Source organism: Ruditapes philippinarum, unplaced genomic scaffold (assembly GCF_026571515.1).
Source record: "Ruditapes philippinarum isolate M1 unplaced genomic scaffold, ASM2657151v2 ctg9525_1_1_1_1, whole genome shotgun sequence".
Taxonomy (NCBI): Eukaryota; Metazoa; Mollusca; class Bivalvia; order Venerida; family Veneridae; genus Ruditapes; species Ruditapes philippinarum.
In genome coordinates this window covers 19,164-36,663 of record NW_026865859.1, presented here as the reverse complement: position 1 = coordinate 36,663, position 17,500 = coordinate 19,164, and the positions used below count along the sequence as shown (strand labels likewise).

At 33.0% G+C, this 17,500-nt stretch overlaps 1 protein-coding gene across 1 annotated transcript; it reads left to right on the top strand.

Annotated features, from left to right (window-relative positions):
• The first annotated feature begins 13 nt into the window (after positions 1–13).
• Positions 14–16,849, top strand: LOC132730584 (nucleolar protein dao-5-like). Its single transcript, XM_060716545.1, has 10 exons — positions 14–172; positions 1,067–1,294; positions 2,073–2,165; positions 2,741–2,829; positions 4,009–4,174; positions 4,814–4,975; positions 5,321–5,509; positions 6,139–6,264; positions 7,411–7,763; positions 13,293–16,849. The coding sequence occupies exons 1-10, from the start codon at positions 118–120 to the stop codon at positions 14,367–14,369; spliced, it is 2,538 nt and encodes an 845-aa protein (XP_060572528.1). The 5' UTR covers positions 14–117; the 3' UTR covers positions 14,370–16,849.
• The last annotated feature ends 651 nt before the right edge of the window (positions 16,850–17,500 follow it).

Sequence of the window (17,500 nt, the reverse complement as noted above, 5' to 3'; positions counted from 1 at the left end):
TGAAATAAGCTGTGTTTCTATATTTCATATTGTATTACTACTTTTCAGGAGCAGTTTTCATTGGAGCAGATATGTGGGGGAACAGCTGTGTTCCCTACCAGTGAACGTTGTATTAACATGCTTGTTAACTTTATACTACCACTATGTGTAAGGGTAGGATGTGGCAGGAGAGGTAAGTGGTCAGATTGATAACTGTATATGTCTGCGTATAGAACCCCAAAGTTCAGACCCAAAAACTTTTAGTATTGATCTCATAAAAATTCTGATAGCTTAATTACACAGCACTCTTATAAATGCCTTGAAATGATTTCTTGTGTAAGACATTAAGAAAGTACATGTGTATGTGCATTGACTGTTTCACTTTCTTTTTACAATTCCAACAGATGCAATTTCTATGAATCTTATCATTTAAAATAAGTTAGGTCCCCAAAACTTGTTTTTGTTTTAAAAATAGTGTTCAAAAAATTGATTACTTTTTGGGTGCCACCCCCTATCAAAAGGATACATCAGGGGGGTGCCAGAGGGGCAAGTGCCCCCTTCTGCTTAGTGGTTTGCCGCCCCCCTCATCTATAAGAAAATTCATGACTTGTGAGAGGCTAAAAATTACCTCATGTCGATCATAAGGAAATATGTAACCAATGCTGAAAAGCCTTTGACATTATCTCAATCCAAACTTTGAAATCAGTATTGATGGAAAAAATCAACACAAAATAGTGATTCTTGGCAATTTTGAGATGTCCTCTCGTTGCCATGGTAACTGGAATTGTAAGACTGAGCATGCCATTACAAAGGCAATGGTCTAGTCAACATTTGTGCCAAGTTTGAACAGTATTGAAGCAGTTTTTATATAGTTATAGCAATATCAATATGGACTTGTAACAGGAGACTTTTCAATGAAAATTTTTCACAAAATGCTCATGTCGTAATGGGTTAAATTAGCACATCTGTAAACTATGATTTTTTTTGTCAGAATAAAAATGTCGTCCTGAAATGTCTTATCTTTAAAATTCTACCAATATTTATGTAAAATGTATTACATTTATGTAAAATACATTTATATTTTTAGACACACCAAAGCTGAGACAAGTGGACATAAACTTTGCTCTCCAAGTTATTCTCAATGTATTGAGTCCTCCAGCAAAGACATCCAGCGGTAGTCAGAACAGCACCAAATCTGCGATGCATCATCTGTCCATCTCGGAACACGGTCGCTGCGGCAGCATGAGTCATAATAGTCACAAACATTACATCAAATACCAGGGCAATGAACTGCTTATACACACAGCTTATCTTGGTAAATTGACGTTCATATTCTAGTCAGATTTGTGTGACAATATTAAAGAGATCAAATTAAGTTTTGAAAGTTATTTATTTTTATTAGGTTATTGAGTTGAAGACAAATTTGTGTGGATTTTGTAGTGTACATACCATTTATTTACTTCTCAATTATCATGCATTACTATTTTATCAATTAATTCTGTAACATTTGGAAATTTGTATGTCAGAACAAGTAACTTTGCATAGGGATTTTAAGTTAATAACACAATACTCTTTCAAGGCAAGTCTTTAAAAAGTCATCTGCCAGCTAAACTCAATAGTTAGAGCATTGGATTTGTAATTCAGGGGTTGATCCTTGGGTGAGGCAAAATTTATCTGTGACAATAGATCTCGACATCGAGCTTAATGATCATTTGTCTCTTACCGCTGATTTAGAAATCATGTTGGATTAGTAGTTGATCACTTGTGGAGAAATTGGTAATTACTGGTTAGTTATCCAGGAAAGCTGGTTAGGTTGATCAACCACTGAGATTTGACTAAAAATATGTTTAAAAAAATAAAATTGGCATTAAATCCAGAAAAAACAATCACAACAACTTTTATATAGTCTATGTGATTATGCTGACTTTTACCCTGGTCTCCCTGTTTATATTAAAATATAATACCAAGAGACATAAAAATTTTTATCAAAATGCAATAAACTCAGAAAATCTCAATGATATATCAGATTTAGGAGATCACAAAGATTTGTAATGCAGATAATTGTTCAAATAGTTAAAATGTCTTTCTTTCAGGTCTAGAGATACTAATGGCTTGTTTTGATAAACCATTATCCCCAGAATGGCACAGGGTGGCAAAATGCATCATACAAAACTCTCAGCTGAGAGGTGAGTTGAACTCTTAAATTTAACAATTACTTTGTATTCATTTTACACTGGTTTGATGTAAACCTCGGTATCCAAAAACTAAAAGCTCCACCTATTTATAATTAGGCATAGGAGATAGACTGCTTATCATACCTGAATAGTGAACAAATCCTCCGTGGTCTTAGTCCCATATAAGTCATTATCTTTATGTTTTTATCAACAAAGTATTGTCTTGGCAAAAGTTTTGATGAAATGATAATATTATAAAGTTTAAAGTGGCAAATACTTCTTCCATTAATTTTTGTCACTCATGAATTTCATCCTAACTTTCAGTCTTCAAATTTCACAAATTACAGGTTTCAAAAAAAGAAATTGTGTGTTACCATTGAAAAAATATTTTTTAAAGTTCTTTTTCTATTTTTGTAAACTTTGTAGCAAAAAGAAAATCTGAACAATAGAAAGTCCTTATTTATCTTTACAACCGGTTTAAATTTTAATTGATACCTTTTCTTTTGTAGCAGATGATATCTATTCTGATATTGTCTTTAAACATACTGGTCTCCTGTTTAATAAAGTAAATTGCTTTGTAATTTCAGTTTGCTTACCTCTATGGAAATTCCTGGATTTTGTTGTGACTCACAGGCCTTCAGTTTTCCTGATGTTACAACCATTTATACAGTTCAAGGTAAGACAGTAATGTTTAAACTGATCTTAACTTAGTGCAATTATTCCACTGCTGAATTTTGTGGGTGTTAATGACAGTTTTTTGTCTTTTTCCTTAGATAAGTCTGGTAAATAGACCTGTTGATAATATCAGAAAATGCATATTTATTTTCTAAAAAATGGAGTCTGAATATTTCCCAACTTCTTTAAAAAAATTATAATAAGTGTGGTGGACTTTTATCCTCTGAATATAAGACTGAAAGCTGTTTCTTGTTTTGTCCTTGCCACACCGATATTTAAGATCACTTTGTACTTTTGAAATAAATCACAACATATCATAATTTTACTTCATTTATTAACACTGAGATTGAATCCAATTTTCACATTTTATATCATATAAGATTTAATTCACAAATAAATGCTATTATTACACTCCAAATAGAATTAAGTTATATATCCAACATATCTGTTTCGCCAATGAAAGATGTTACTGAAGTCCAAACAAAAGCAAGTTGAACCTAACCTTTATATAGTAAATGTTTAAGACCATGAGAAACTCGAGAATTCCATGAAACATGAAATAAACATGAATTTGTAATTATATAAGAAACAATGAGGAGTAAGAAATTATTACTGTGGAGTATTAATGTATTACAATTACTTACATAAGACCTCATGTGGAGTATGAACTAAGACTAAGGAGCAAATACGTGAGTATAATACGTAAATAATAATAATATAATAATTACGTAAGACTTACATAAGATTGAAATGAAATATTACGATTGAGTATATACCTAGTATAACTATTCAGTATAAGCACAAAAAAACAAATCAACACTATTAAAGAAATACATGTATATGTTGGTTGACATATGCACACTATGCATAAAATACACTTTATTGTACAAATAACAAAACAAAAGAAATAAAGATCGTGATTTCACGACAATAAGGCCCTTGTTGCAACTAGTTTATTTCCCATTTTACCCAAATTTCAATTCTTAAAGATTTCCCAATCAGGAAGACACATGCAATTGGCTGAGGAAACAAAAACAAAAATTTAATCCACCCCATTATATATGATTATGTGTATTACGATTTATAAATCACCACTGTTTCACATGATTTTATTGGTTGAACAATTCAGGGATGCATTATAGTACATTAAATAGTACAGATTTCTCAATATATATTGTAGATGATGAGAGTTAATTGTGACACAGCTCAGGAGTATTATATACAACAGACAATCAAAGATAAACTTCAAGGTTACAGCTTTACCCATCCTAAATGTACAGGCTCTGTTCTGGTGGAGCTGGCCTTAGAATTGAAGAGCATCAAAGAGGAGTTTGTTGCCACTGGAGGTGAGAGCAATACCGGTGTTAAAGATAAAGTTACCATTTAATTTAACGAAGAAGTTATTTAACAAGGTTTATTCACATGAGACAGCTAGCTCATCTGGTTTAATACTGAGAAGTTAAGAAAGATAATTTAAATTATTAAAAGTAAAAAATCAATTATAGTTAAAGAAATTAAAAATTAAAATCTCAAATGTTCATCTATTTTGCACCACACTACATGGAAATAAATGAAAGAGAAATATGAATATTGAGTTGCTGTAGGAAAAATTAAGTAAACAAAAATGAAAACTGAAAAGAATTTATTCTATCTAATAAGGGCCAGAGTTAAAAATCATTTCAGTAACAAAGAAGATATAGTAATAAAATAACATTTTAAGCATAATTTTCTGCTGAATTTAGAAAGTCCATTTAAAGTTACAGAGAATTCAATATCAAAATACAACTACAAACAGTATAGAGCCAATGTGCAAACTTGCCTGGCTTTATCCTGATGCAAAAATTCTCATTTTGGGTTTCAGCCTAGTAAGACTTAAAAGTGGAACCAATTTCCCTTCTGTATGTTCAGATATTAAGATATTTGTTACAAGAGAATGCCTTGGGCTTTGTTCGCAATTTGATATCTCCAATTTGGTTCGTTTGTAGGAGAATACCGGTCTAGGTCAGCTACTATGGTAACAGACAGGTCTGACTTCTCACAGACGCAAACAACAAACAGAGCTAGAGTAGAGATGTCTGAAATCACTACAGAAATTATAGGACCACCTAGACCTACACTAGCTACTATAGGAAAAAGAGCAAGCAAAGGTCTGTAATAACAAGAGAATATTTTATTATGTCTCAGATATAATGAAATAATGAATACATTTCAAGTTGGAAACTATATTCTGTTTTAACTTCTCTTTTGGCTTAGTATCTGTAGTGTCTGATTGATCTGTTTGGTATCTATACATTTTTGATACAAAATTAAAGTAATTTTGTTGTGTATTCTTGATTGATCCAGTAGATGTCTATGTAAGTTGAGTATTTCTTCCATGGCTTTACTGGGTTTTGTATAGATTATTTATGTACCTACAATTAATGAGTAAAGATTTAACGAGTTACAAAGTCCTTATCAACAAACTTTTGAATTCTGTTTGTTTATATTTTCAGCTACAATTCTGTCACAGGGGAGTTCTAATACAAGTGCACCATTTAAAGCAACAGTGGTGACCTCTAGCTTTGACAGTGGTAGCCCATCAGGTCGTAGACTGTCAAGTGGTCAAAGAATATCAGCTAAGGATGGTACAAGGATTCTAGAAAAGTTCAAGAAAGCAACACAAGATGACTTGTCCCCTACTGGTAATTTTAAATAATGTTACTGTATTTCGCGCTTTTAAAGATTTGCGTTGTCACGGCAGATACATTTCCGCGAATGTTTGTATCAACGGAAAAGTTGCGTGGAACAAATCTGCAATAATTGTAACCAATTTGCAGTCGCTATGATTGCTTAAGTTTGTGTTGTGAAATGCCATTCATGAAAAACGAGAAATATTGTTTCCGCTAAAGTTTCTAGGAATACAGTTTACTGAAGCTTACTTATAATGTAGTTATCCAGTCAGATTTCAAAATCATTATAAAGATATTATTTTAATACTAGATTTACGAGATAATTTTGATATCTCTGTTGATGGTAAAGTTATAAGACTACATGTCAGTCAATGCCTGGATTAAAAGAATTCTTAAATCTGTCATATATGATCTAATTGCAACTTCTAGCAGGTGTATTTGGAAGTGTATTTACATTCACTTTTTCTTTCTCTTCTGACCTCATGAATGGTAGCACGTAAATAACAGACCTAATTAGTAATTATGGTCTCAAATCAGTTTTTGGCCTCTGGCACCATATTATGGGTATTTCTAAGATCTGTTATACAGCAAAAAAGGACAACATTTTTTATAAAGAGTCTATGTTTGTATGTTGTTCACAGACCAGATAGTACCAGAATCACCATACAAGCTTGGACGTCAACCAACAATTGTATTCAGACCTCCCATGTCGAACCAGAACAGTATAGATGAACAACACCATGCGGAAATACAGTATGAAAATGAAGGTAAAATATTTAGCAACAATTTATTTTTTGTTGCTCTTTTTGGGTTGTTTTACATAGCATCAACACAGTAGAGGTCATATGGCAACTTCTCAGCTTTACTAGTGGAGCAAGACATCAGGTGTCGCTCTTTACATAATTTCAAGTGAGTAGAACCACTGACCTTCAATAAGCTAGCAGGTGGCTTTAACACATAAAAGAAAAGTATCGGTTGGATTCAAACCAACAGCATTGAGGATCAAGTGGCTTGAAGTCAAAGACTTTAACCATTCGGTCAGGGATGCCCTGCTTGACTTCATGGAAAATAAGAAGTTATTATTTTCACTATGACTTTGACAATACTCTTGGTTAATGTTTAGCATACATGTTCTGTCTTGCAGTTTGAACAGCATTTTCTAACTAAAAAATTTTATCTTAACTTATAATTAAATATACTGGGGAAAAAAGGTCCAGATTAAATATAGCTAAAAATATGAATCTGAAGAGAAGGCAAAGAAAGACCTTTGTTTTAAAGGCAAAGAAAGACCTTTGTTTTTATTCATACTTGGAACAACACACAGGTTTTGAATCACTGGAAACATATGAAGTCACATAAAATCATTTTGTATGGTAAAGAATATTCATCACAAAATCATAATGTGAAAGAAATAGCTTAAAATGTAAGATTGCAATAGAAGTTCAAAAATGTGGCATGCAAAAAGCATATAACTAAGTATTTAACATAAGAACTGCATGTAAAGGCAATCTTACGACATGTTAATCTCATGATTCAAATATTTATTCTACAAAATAAAAATAATACTTATAAATACCTACATGGAAATAAGATTATTTGCAAGAATGATCAATTTATTTGCAAATTGGTTTCTTTCAGAATAGTTTATACTAGTATATTTTAGTTTGATTGTGTTGGAAGCTATAAGCTTTTTGAAACACTCTCAAATCCATTCCTGGAACCAACCGGTACTTAGCAATGGGTGTAAAGTTTCTTGCTCACAGAAACAATGGCTTGCCTCTGACAGGGTTTGAACCCATGCAGCCAGCAATTCTGTCGCTTACTAGTCTGACACATTAACGACTTGACCATGCCGCCACTCATTTCAGAATACAATGTTGCATTTGATATAATTATTGATACTATATTTTCAGTTGGTCCAGACATTATTGAAGGGCAGGATCTCAATCCACGAGAACACCGTCTTCAAAGACAAGATGCCAAGAGTAGGAAAACATTCAAGATGAAGAGAACCAAAACCAAACCAACAAGTGTACGGAGGTTTATTACACGCCAAGGTATGAATGATACTAGTGACACGGAGAGCAACAGTACTGAAGGCTCACCAACACGGAGCAACACGCTAAGAGCTAAAGGCATGAAGGAAAAAGAGAATCTGCGCCTTCACAGAACAGGGACTGGTACCCAAACACCAAGATCTGCTTCCCCAGCTCGCATGGCCAAGTCTTCTGAAACAATACATGAAACTAAAGAAGATACCAAAAAGGTATTTTTCGCTTTGCCGAAGTTTGAATTCGAACTGCACATTTGATGTTTTTGCACTTTTTGTTGGTGAATTGTAGCTTTTTTATTTAGACCAGAGAAAATAAATTGTATGGTTCTTTCTAAGTGACACTTATTAAATTATTTTCTCAATTTGAGTAGATATTGTAAAGTTTGTTTACATCCATTGGTAAGGTATCAACTTTTTGTGAAGTTATATTTAACTGTCAGTGTTATAGAACCATGCAGTTTATCATACTGGATTGATATGGCAATATTTTATGGGAAATGGTTGTAGTTTCTTGTTGTTTGATTTTTGATGTTGCACATTTGTTTGTTTTAGTAGTGGTAATAATGTATTTTATTATTCCCCAGCTTAACAAATTTTGAAAGGTTGATATTATAGAATTCACCATCTGTTGTTTTTTTTTCCTGTTTAGAGCATGACTTAAAACTTTATACAGAATTGACTTAAAACTTACTCTGTGTAGATGGTGTCTATAAGTGCAGTGTTCAATATTTTATAACTCTACTTTGTCAAATTTAGTTAACTATCCATGAAGAAATATCCAAAACTCATAACAATGTCATTATTTTTTAATGAAACATTGTTTTTTTTTAGCTCACCTGTCACAAAGTGACAGGGTGAGCTTTTGTGATCGCTTTTCGTCCGGCGTCCGTCCGTAAAGTTTTACTTTAAATGACATCTCCTCATAAACCACTGAGCCAATTTCATCCAAACTTCACAGGAATTTCCTGCGGTGGTCACCTTTAAAAATTGTTCAAGAATTTAATTCCATGCAGAACTCTGGTTGCCATGGCAACCGAAAGAAAAACTTTAAATATCTTCTATTAAAAAACCCTAATTATATAAGCTCGAGCTTAGATATTTGGCATGAAACATTTTCTAGTGAGTATCTACCAAGTTTGTTCAAATAAAAGCCCTGGGGTCAAAATTGGCCCCGCCCCAGGGGTCATTGATTTTCCCTATATGCACATAGTAAAAACTTAAAAAATCTTCTTTTAATGAACCCAAAGAGCTAGAGCTAAAATATTTAGCATGAAACATCTTCTAGTGGGTATCTACCAAGTTTGTTCAAATAAAAGCCCTGGGGTCAAAATTGGCCCTGCCCCAGGGGGTCATTGATTTTCCCTATATGCATATAGTAAAAACTTAAAAAATCTTTTTTAAGAACTCACGAAGCTAGAGCTAAGATATTTAGCATGAAACATGTTCTAATGGGTGTCTACCAAGTTTGTTCAAATAAAAGCCCTGGGGTCAAAATTGGCCTGCCCCGGGGTCATTGATTTTCCTTATATGTGTATAGCAAAAACTTAAAAAATCTTCTCTTAAAGAACTCACGAAGCTAGAGCTAAGATATTTAGCATGAAACATGGGCCCCTGAAACATGTTCTAATGGGTGTCTACCAAGTTTGTTAAAATAAAAGCCTTGGGGTCATATTGTTAAAATAAAAGCCCTGGGGTCATAATTGGCCTGCCCCGGGGTCATTGATTTTCCTTATATGTGTATAGCAAAAACTTAAAAAAGCTTCTTTGAAAAAACCCAAATAGCTAGAGTTTAGATATTAAGCATGAAACATCTTCTAGTAAGTATCTACCAAGTTTGTTCAAATAAAAGCCCTGGGGTCAAAATTGGCCCCGCCCCGGGGGTCATTGATTTTCTTTAAAAGTGTATAGCAAAAACTTAAAATTCTTCTTTGAAAAAAACCAAAGAGCTAGAGTTTAGATATCAGCATGAAACATCTTCTAGTAAGTGTCTTCAAAGTTTGTTCAAATAAAAGCCCTGGGGTCAAACTGGCCCCGCCCCAGGGGTGTCATTGTTTTTAACTGTATGTGTATAGTAAAAACTTAAAAAATCTTCTTTTAAAAAACCCAATGAGCTAGAGCTTAGATGTTTAGCATGAAACATCTTCTTATGGGTGTCTACCAAGTTTGTTCAAATAAAAGCCCTTTGGTTAAATTTGGCCCTGGGGGGGGGGAGGGTAGAGATATCATTGTTTTTCATTATATGTGTGTAGTAAAAACTTAACATCATGAGACATCTTCTAATGGGTGTCTTAATTCCAAGTTTGTTCAAACAAAAGCCCTGGCATTTAAACTGGCCCTGCTCCGGGGGCCTATATAGAGGTGAGCGACCTCAGGGCCACCATGGCCCTCTTGTTAATTCTTGTTGTGTTAATTCTTACAACATCCAGGTTCTTGTTTTATTATCAAAGCAAAGAGAATAGTGGAGTGCTCCTTTTGTTTAATATTAAAAGTTTATTTTGACCAGACAATATCTTGTAAACCAAAAAATGTATTTTCCTGATACTTGAAATATAGTCAAATACCGGTACATGAATGGAAGACATGCAAGGCACCGTTTTTTAACCTTGACTGCCAGAATTAACTATATGGGCACCCATACACTTCAAAATTTTCCTGTGAATGGTATAAATTTGTCTAGACAGAAAAGGACAGGCTTTACTTGCTATCAAATAGTAGCTTAGTTTTTATGCCCCGCCATAAAATGGCTGGGCCATATAGTGTTACCCTGTTCCGTCATTCCGTCCTGCCATCATTCTGTCATTCCGTCATCATCAGTTTCCGTTCATTATTTTAGTAACGGTTGTACACATTCAACTCAAATTTGACATATGGATTTATCATGAGAAAATATAGGTCAAGTTTGAAATTGGTCATGGTCTGATGATTTTTGATAGAGTTATGCCCCTTGATAAAATTTTCAGTTTCCGTTCATTATCTCCCTAACAGTATTACTCATTCAACTCAAATTTGACATATGGATACGTCAAAGGAATGCACAGGTCAGGTTTGAATTTGGTCTTGGTTCAAAGATTTTTGGCAGAGTTATGCCCCTGTTACTTGGAAAATAATATGAAATTTTCAATTTCTGTTCATTATCTCCCCAACAGTTGTACACATTCAGCTCAAATTTGACATATGGATACATCAAAGAAATGCGCAGGTCAAGTTCAATTTGGTCATGGTTTGATGATTTTTGGCAGAGTTATGCCCCTTTCACTTTTAAAAATAATATGAAATTTTCAGTTTCCATTCATTATCTCCCTAAAGGTATTACACATTGAACTCAAATTTGACATATGGATACGTCATAGAAATGCACAGGTCGAGTTTGAATTTGGTCATGGTTCGATGAGTTTTGGCACAGTTATGCCCTTTTCTCTTTAAAAATAATATGAAATTTTAGTTTCCGTTCATTATCTCCCCAACAGTTGTACACATTCAACTCAAATTTGACATATGGATACGTCAAAGGTATGCCTAGCTCAAGTTCGAATTTGGTCATTGTTTGTCGATTTTTGAGAAATGCCCCTTTTACCTTGAAAAAAAGGAAATTTTCAGTTTCTGTTAATTATCTCCCCAACAGTTGTACATATTCAACACAAATTTAGAATATGGACATGTCATAAGAATACACTTGTCAAGTTCAAATTTGGTCATGGTTTGGTAACAGCTGACAGAGTTATCCCTCTTGAACTTTGAAAAAAATCAGAAATTTTAAGTTTCCGTTCATTATCTCCCCAATGGTCGTACACATTCAATTCAAATTTGTCATATAGATACATTTTAGAAATAAGCAGTTCAAGTTTGAATTTGGGCATGGTTCAATGATTTTGGACAAAGTTATCTGTCTTGAATGTTTGAATTTCAGTTTCAGCACTCATACTTTTGTGGAAATGTATGTAGTCGTTATTTTGGCAAAAATATGCAATATGCAATTTACAAAAGGTTAACACTGAATAGTTTCAGTGCCTTGAACTTTGTATAAAAATGGTTTGTGTTAACATTGAATAGTTTTAAGAGATTTGAACTTAAAAGGAAAAAAGTAGTTTGTGCAAACAAATTTGGAAGTAAATATTATAACGTCTGAAATTTTGGCTGCATGAGGGGGCATCTGTGGCATGACAACACATTTCTAGTTTTTATAGCAGCTTGAATGATAAATTTATTGATTCAATTACCTATCACTGGGATGATCATTATAGTTTAGCTAAAAACATTTAATTGGAATGGGTAGCTTGAATATTTTTTTTTTTATGTTTAATTTATGTTTGCTTTGGACAAAAAATGAAGCAGAAAAGCAATTTACTTTGTTTTTAATACCTTGAATAATATTTAATTATATACAAATGCTATATTCCTTTGCATTGTTAAAATTTGAGAGAATGTGCGCAGACAATGTAACAAGTTTGATAGCATGTTGTATATGAAGAAATTGGTGGCCGGTTTCTTTGTAGCTTTTTGTAATGAATTGTAGTACAGACACCAATGCTTGTATGATCACGGCATGATTTTAATGGTAGTGCAATTTATTCACTTACAACCCACACAATGTTGTATTGGTATTTAAATGAATTAGTGTTAGTAAATTATTGTTTTACTTGTTGTAACTGCTGCTTTAAGCTCATTTCAGTAGAATAATTATGTAAAAAAATAAAGATATTGGTAATGAATAATCTTTTTTTGATGTAAATTTATTGTCTAATTTGTTCAGAAAGATAAGATAGTTACAATGTATATTTATTTTATCATGTTATGGTATTTATATATTTATGTATTAAAGCATATAACAATGTGTAAAGGTCAGATGACTTGAAACAAAGATATTTAAACAGTTTATTACCTTAATTATTTAATGAGAAAGAAATTTCAAGGAAAGTATGGTATTTGAAAAGACATTTCTCTGATGCAACTTTGAAAATTTAGGTAAAAGATTTATCATTATAAATGTACAGTAATGTTGGGGAAAAAAAGAACATAAAGGTATTATGCAAAATTGTGAAATTAATGACCAACTGTAGTGTTGCAATGTATGGTTAAACATGTATTGTTATGTTGCCGTGCATATTTATGTTTGCTTTAGTTGTATTGTGTTATGTTGTCTAGTATAGTACATGTACTAATATTTTAATGTTTTATTTGATTTTGATGTTTTTCTATTCTTATCATTATGAAGTGGTTTACTTCCCAAACAGAAAAATCAGAATTTCTGTAACTACATGACTGTGTGATTTGACATAATTTTTGACTGTACATGTTTTTAACAAAGCGATTTTAATCATATTACATGTGTACCTTTATAAAATGTCTACAAACACCTTGCAAATGTGTTTAAGAAAACTGCATTGCACAGCAATGGAAAAAAATTGTATGTTAATAAACACCTTGTACTGAAATTTATGTAAATTCAGCATGATGGTCAAAACCATTAATTATAGGCAGGTTTGCCAAGAAGTATTGACTCTATTCTCCGCTAGTTATAGATATAAATTAAAATTTTCTTCAGATTTATGTTTCACATGAATCTTATCAATGATATTTGCCAAATCATGTATTTGACTAGATTTTGTCAGGTTAACTTTGTCAATTTAAAACTTGCATGGCGTGTCTGCAAGAAGAAACATTGTAATGTATAAGGCAAACTGTGTTTTATTGTAATCTTTACTGTTCTGTGTTAAATGTTTTGTGTTTTTCTTATCTCTATAGCCAAGTCGACCACGTTACATACAGAGATCAAAATCACATGATGACCCACACGCTGATATCCACGCTCCGTCGGGTACTGCTAGAGGTCGTATAGCAAGGCAAGGTGCAAGGATAGTGAAAGACCGATCACCTTCATCAAGTCCTGTTCGTACACCAAGGTCAGCCCACGGTCCTTTATCACCCCCACCAAGAGAACAGCCCTTTGCCAGCTCTGGTGAAGGTATTGAGAGCTACGGGTGTATCTTAGGTGCAGAAAGTCCTCCACAAAGTGCACAATCAGTGAAGGAAGAACCATCTCATTTCAGATACAGTATCAGAAAGAGGAAACCTGCCCATTTACCACCTTCTCATGACCAACCACCTTTAGTCCCTATAGACAGTCCAACGAGTGGGTTTAATTACAGTAATCCAACTAATCCATTCAGTCCACCAGCATATGATAAACCTAAACCTATCGTCACCTCTCCTGACAAGAAGGACCATAGTCCAAAAAGCTTGGTACAATCTCGAATACACATGTTTACAATGCCTGAGGAAACCAAAGCAACCAATAAGAACAATACAAAACCAAATACTGAAGAATTAATACCATCATTAGCCCCTCCACCTATACCTACACGCCCAAATCGCTTTGTTAAGTCGTACACTATTGATACAGACACAATCAGTCCTACAAGTCCAACTAGCCCAACCTACTCAAAACCATTTACCTCTAGAGAACGTCTTAGGCCTTTTAGTCCAACAAACAAACAAAGAGCTATAAGCAAACTTTTACATGATCTTCCGGTGAGTGAGCAATCAGCCTTTCACACACCTGCTCCAAAATTTGCATCTTATAATGTTAAAAACACCAATCCCTTTCTTAGTTCACCTGACACCCCACCTGAAAGTAAAATACCAACAAAAGGTAGCGCACAATTGGATCCAATTCAACAAACATACATGTCGTCACGATGTTCTTCAGACGAGTCTTTGACAGAGTTTACTTCATTATTGAAGGATGACGAGAAATCAGATTCAAGATCATCAGTGTGCATCTACTTTGATGGGAAAGATATTCCCGATACACTTGTTTAGCCAATGTATGAATATTAACGTCCAGTGTGAAAAATATATTCAAACATTAGTGGGTATAAACTTTGTTGAAAAAATTGACTCTGAAAGAATATTTTGGATTTGAAAATGTTAAAATGTTTTCCAAATGTGTTAAAAATGCTTGAAATGGATTATTGAAGTTTAATAGACTTTTAGTGAAATAGAAATATTTTTAGGACTATTAACTTAGTTATGTGAGTTTAAATCTTTTTAAAAACAGAGAAGGATTCTGCTTGAATAAACAGTAGAATTATCTTTTAATGAGTTATTTGTTGGAAATGATATTTATAGAACACATGTTTATATTCTTGTTAAATTTCTGTATGTCACTGGAACGGATATTTCCGATTCTCTCCTATTCTGAATCAAACAAAAAAAAACAAAAAAACATTGTTTTGAAATGTAAAGATATTTTTATTAGTATTTTTGTTATGTTTTACAAGATTTAAATCATTTAATTGTATTATGTTTTATTCTTGTTTTGTATACATGTCATTATCTAGAGAATTGTTAATTGTTTAGTGTTATGATTTTATTAGAAACTGTTCTTGTGATACGATTTTTAGCATTTCATGGCATTGAACATTTGATATTTTGTCCTACATTGAACATTATATGAGCCGCGTCACGACAAAACCAACATTGTAAGTTTGCGACCAGCATGGATCCAGACCAGCCTGCGCATCACTGCAGTCTGATCAGGATCCATGCTGTTTGCTTACAAGCCCTATTACAAGTAGAAACTGATAGCGAACAGCATGGATCCTGATCAGACTGCGTGGATGCAAAGGCTGGTCTGGATCCATGCTGGTCGCAAACGCACTATGTTTTTTTTTGTCGTGATGCGGCTCAATTATTAGTTTTATGTTTCATTGTGATCGTTTAAGGTGAGATATTACACATGCTGTAGCTGAAGTGTTGTGTTACACCATGTTTCTTATACATTATTATTATGAGTTCTGGATGATCATGATTTTTATGTCATGGGCATGTATAAAGAACAAAATAATATCCATGTGCTGTGACTATGTTTATTATTCTTAAGTATTTTATATGTTTAATACATGACAGTTGTTAACTGAAAATTGTTTATCTGGTTGGTATCTTTTGTTGTCTTTTTGTGACAGATTTTCATGCCAACAATGACTGATGAGTTAAATTTAACTGAATTTATCATATTCTGTTAGAATTGTCACTAAAACAGAAATCGCTAGAGCACTGGACTTAAAATAATAGTGAAGGCTTAAGTATGTGACCATCTATTTGGTGAATTTCTACGAGCAAAAATCAACAGTAAAGTTCCTATTTTAGATTTATTGTACATTTAAAAATGTACATTGTACCATTTTGGGGAAATAACAGTTTCTGTCAATTGTCAGTGGGTCCAGTGAGACCTTAGTATTCCATACATATAAAATGGATTTGAGTTCAATGATAATAACAAAGTTAGTTTTTACACTGCCAATACTTCGAATCAGTTATTCAATTTCTTAGTAGAAGGTGTTCTCACACTTGTTTTTGTCTTCCTCATAGAATAATTTACAATCAAAATAGTATTAATGGTATGTGTTGATTTGTTTTGTGATATAAAAATAGTTGTAGTTGTTGGTTTGAATTTAGATAATATTTTTGTTGTTGTTGTTGTAGTTAATTCATCTGTCGCTTTTATACGCTTTGTTCACATCAGTGAAATAAGGCTGTATATCAGTTATTACATACATTAAGTTTTGAGTTGCTTTGCCAGAAATATTAACATGAATTATATATAAAAGCTCTCATAAATGTTATTTGAGATATTACATACAGTTAATAATGTAATTTTATTATAATTTTCTTTTTTTCTTTAATTTCTTTGCCGAAAGTGTTAAAGCATTTACACATGTTAGCAATGTGACTACAGGTTTGAACATGTATATACTTTCTGTAAAAGTCAGATTTACCAAAGTCTTGACAGTAGATTGGTTTGCATAGTTTTATAATGAATCAAAATCATTTAAGCAAACATTTGGTAGGGCCAATTTAAATTTTCAATATTTATTGGGTGTTTATTTTGGAAGGTAGATTTTTTTTTTTAAATCCTGCAAGTCGAATGTTGGAATACATGTACTTGAGTGCCAATCATTAACAGACGGGGATTAATTTAAAACCATTAAAAAAAAAATAAAATTACATTACATTCTTATTGTTACCATAATATTATGAGTAAGTGTATCTATCAATTTTATTTCAAAGATGGAGACAGAAAAAATAGGTAAGCAGTTTATTGTTTATTTACTGTTTTTATAAAAAATCTTAAACATGAAAGCATCGTTAATTTTAATTGTTTTGAAGTTGTTGCAAATAAATATTTTTATCAGTTTTGTTTTTAAGCAGGCCACATTTTTATTGACTTTAAAATTGATATGTGGTATTAAATTTCTTTCACTTTTTAGCTCACCTGTCACAAAGTGACAGGGTGAGCTTTTGTGATCGCTTTTCGTCCGGCGTCCGGCCGGCGTCTGTAAACTTTTACTTTAAATGACATCTCATAAACCACCAAGCCAATTGCATCCAAACCACATCCAAACCACAGGAATGTTCCTTTCGTAGTCATCTTTGAAAATTGTTTCCATGCAGAACTCTGGTTGCCATGGCAACCAAAAGAAAAAACTTTTAATATCTTCTTCTAAAAAACCCAAAGAGCTAGAGCTTAGATATTTGGCATGAAACATCTTCTAGTGAGTGTCTACCAAGTTTGTTCAAATAAAAGCCCTGGGGTCAAAATTGGCCCCGCCCCAGGGGGTCATTGATTTTCCCTATATGCATATAGTAAAAACTTAAAAAATCTTCTTTTAAAGAACCCAAAGAGCTAGAGCTAAGATATTTAGCATGAAACATCTTCTAGTGGGTGTCTACCAAGTTTATTCAAATAAGAGCCCTGGGGTCAAAATTGGCCCTGCCCCAGGGGTCATTGATTTTCCTTATATGTGTATAGCAAAAACTTAAAAAATCTTCTTTGAAAAAAACCAAATAGCTAGAGTTTTGATACTTAGCATGAAACATTTTTTAGTGAGTGTCTACCAAGTTTGTTCAAATAAAAGCCCTGGGGTCAAAATTGGCCCCGCCCCAGGGGT

Coding starts and splice junctions, on each gene's coding strand:
- LOC132730584 (XM_060716545.1), top strand. CDS start 118: ATGCTTGTTAACTTTATACTACCACTATGTGTAAGGGTAGGATGTGGC. Junction 4,175..4,813: donor GGAGTTTGTTGCCACTGGAG/GTGAGAGCAATA, acceptor GTTCGTTTGTAG/GAGAATACCGGTCTAGGTCA. Junction 6,265..7,410: donor AATACAGTATGAAAATGAAG/GTAAAATATTTA, acceptor CTATATTTTCAG/TTGGTCCAGACATTATTGAA.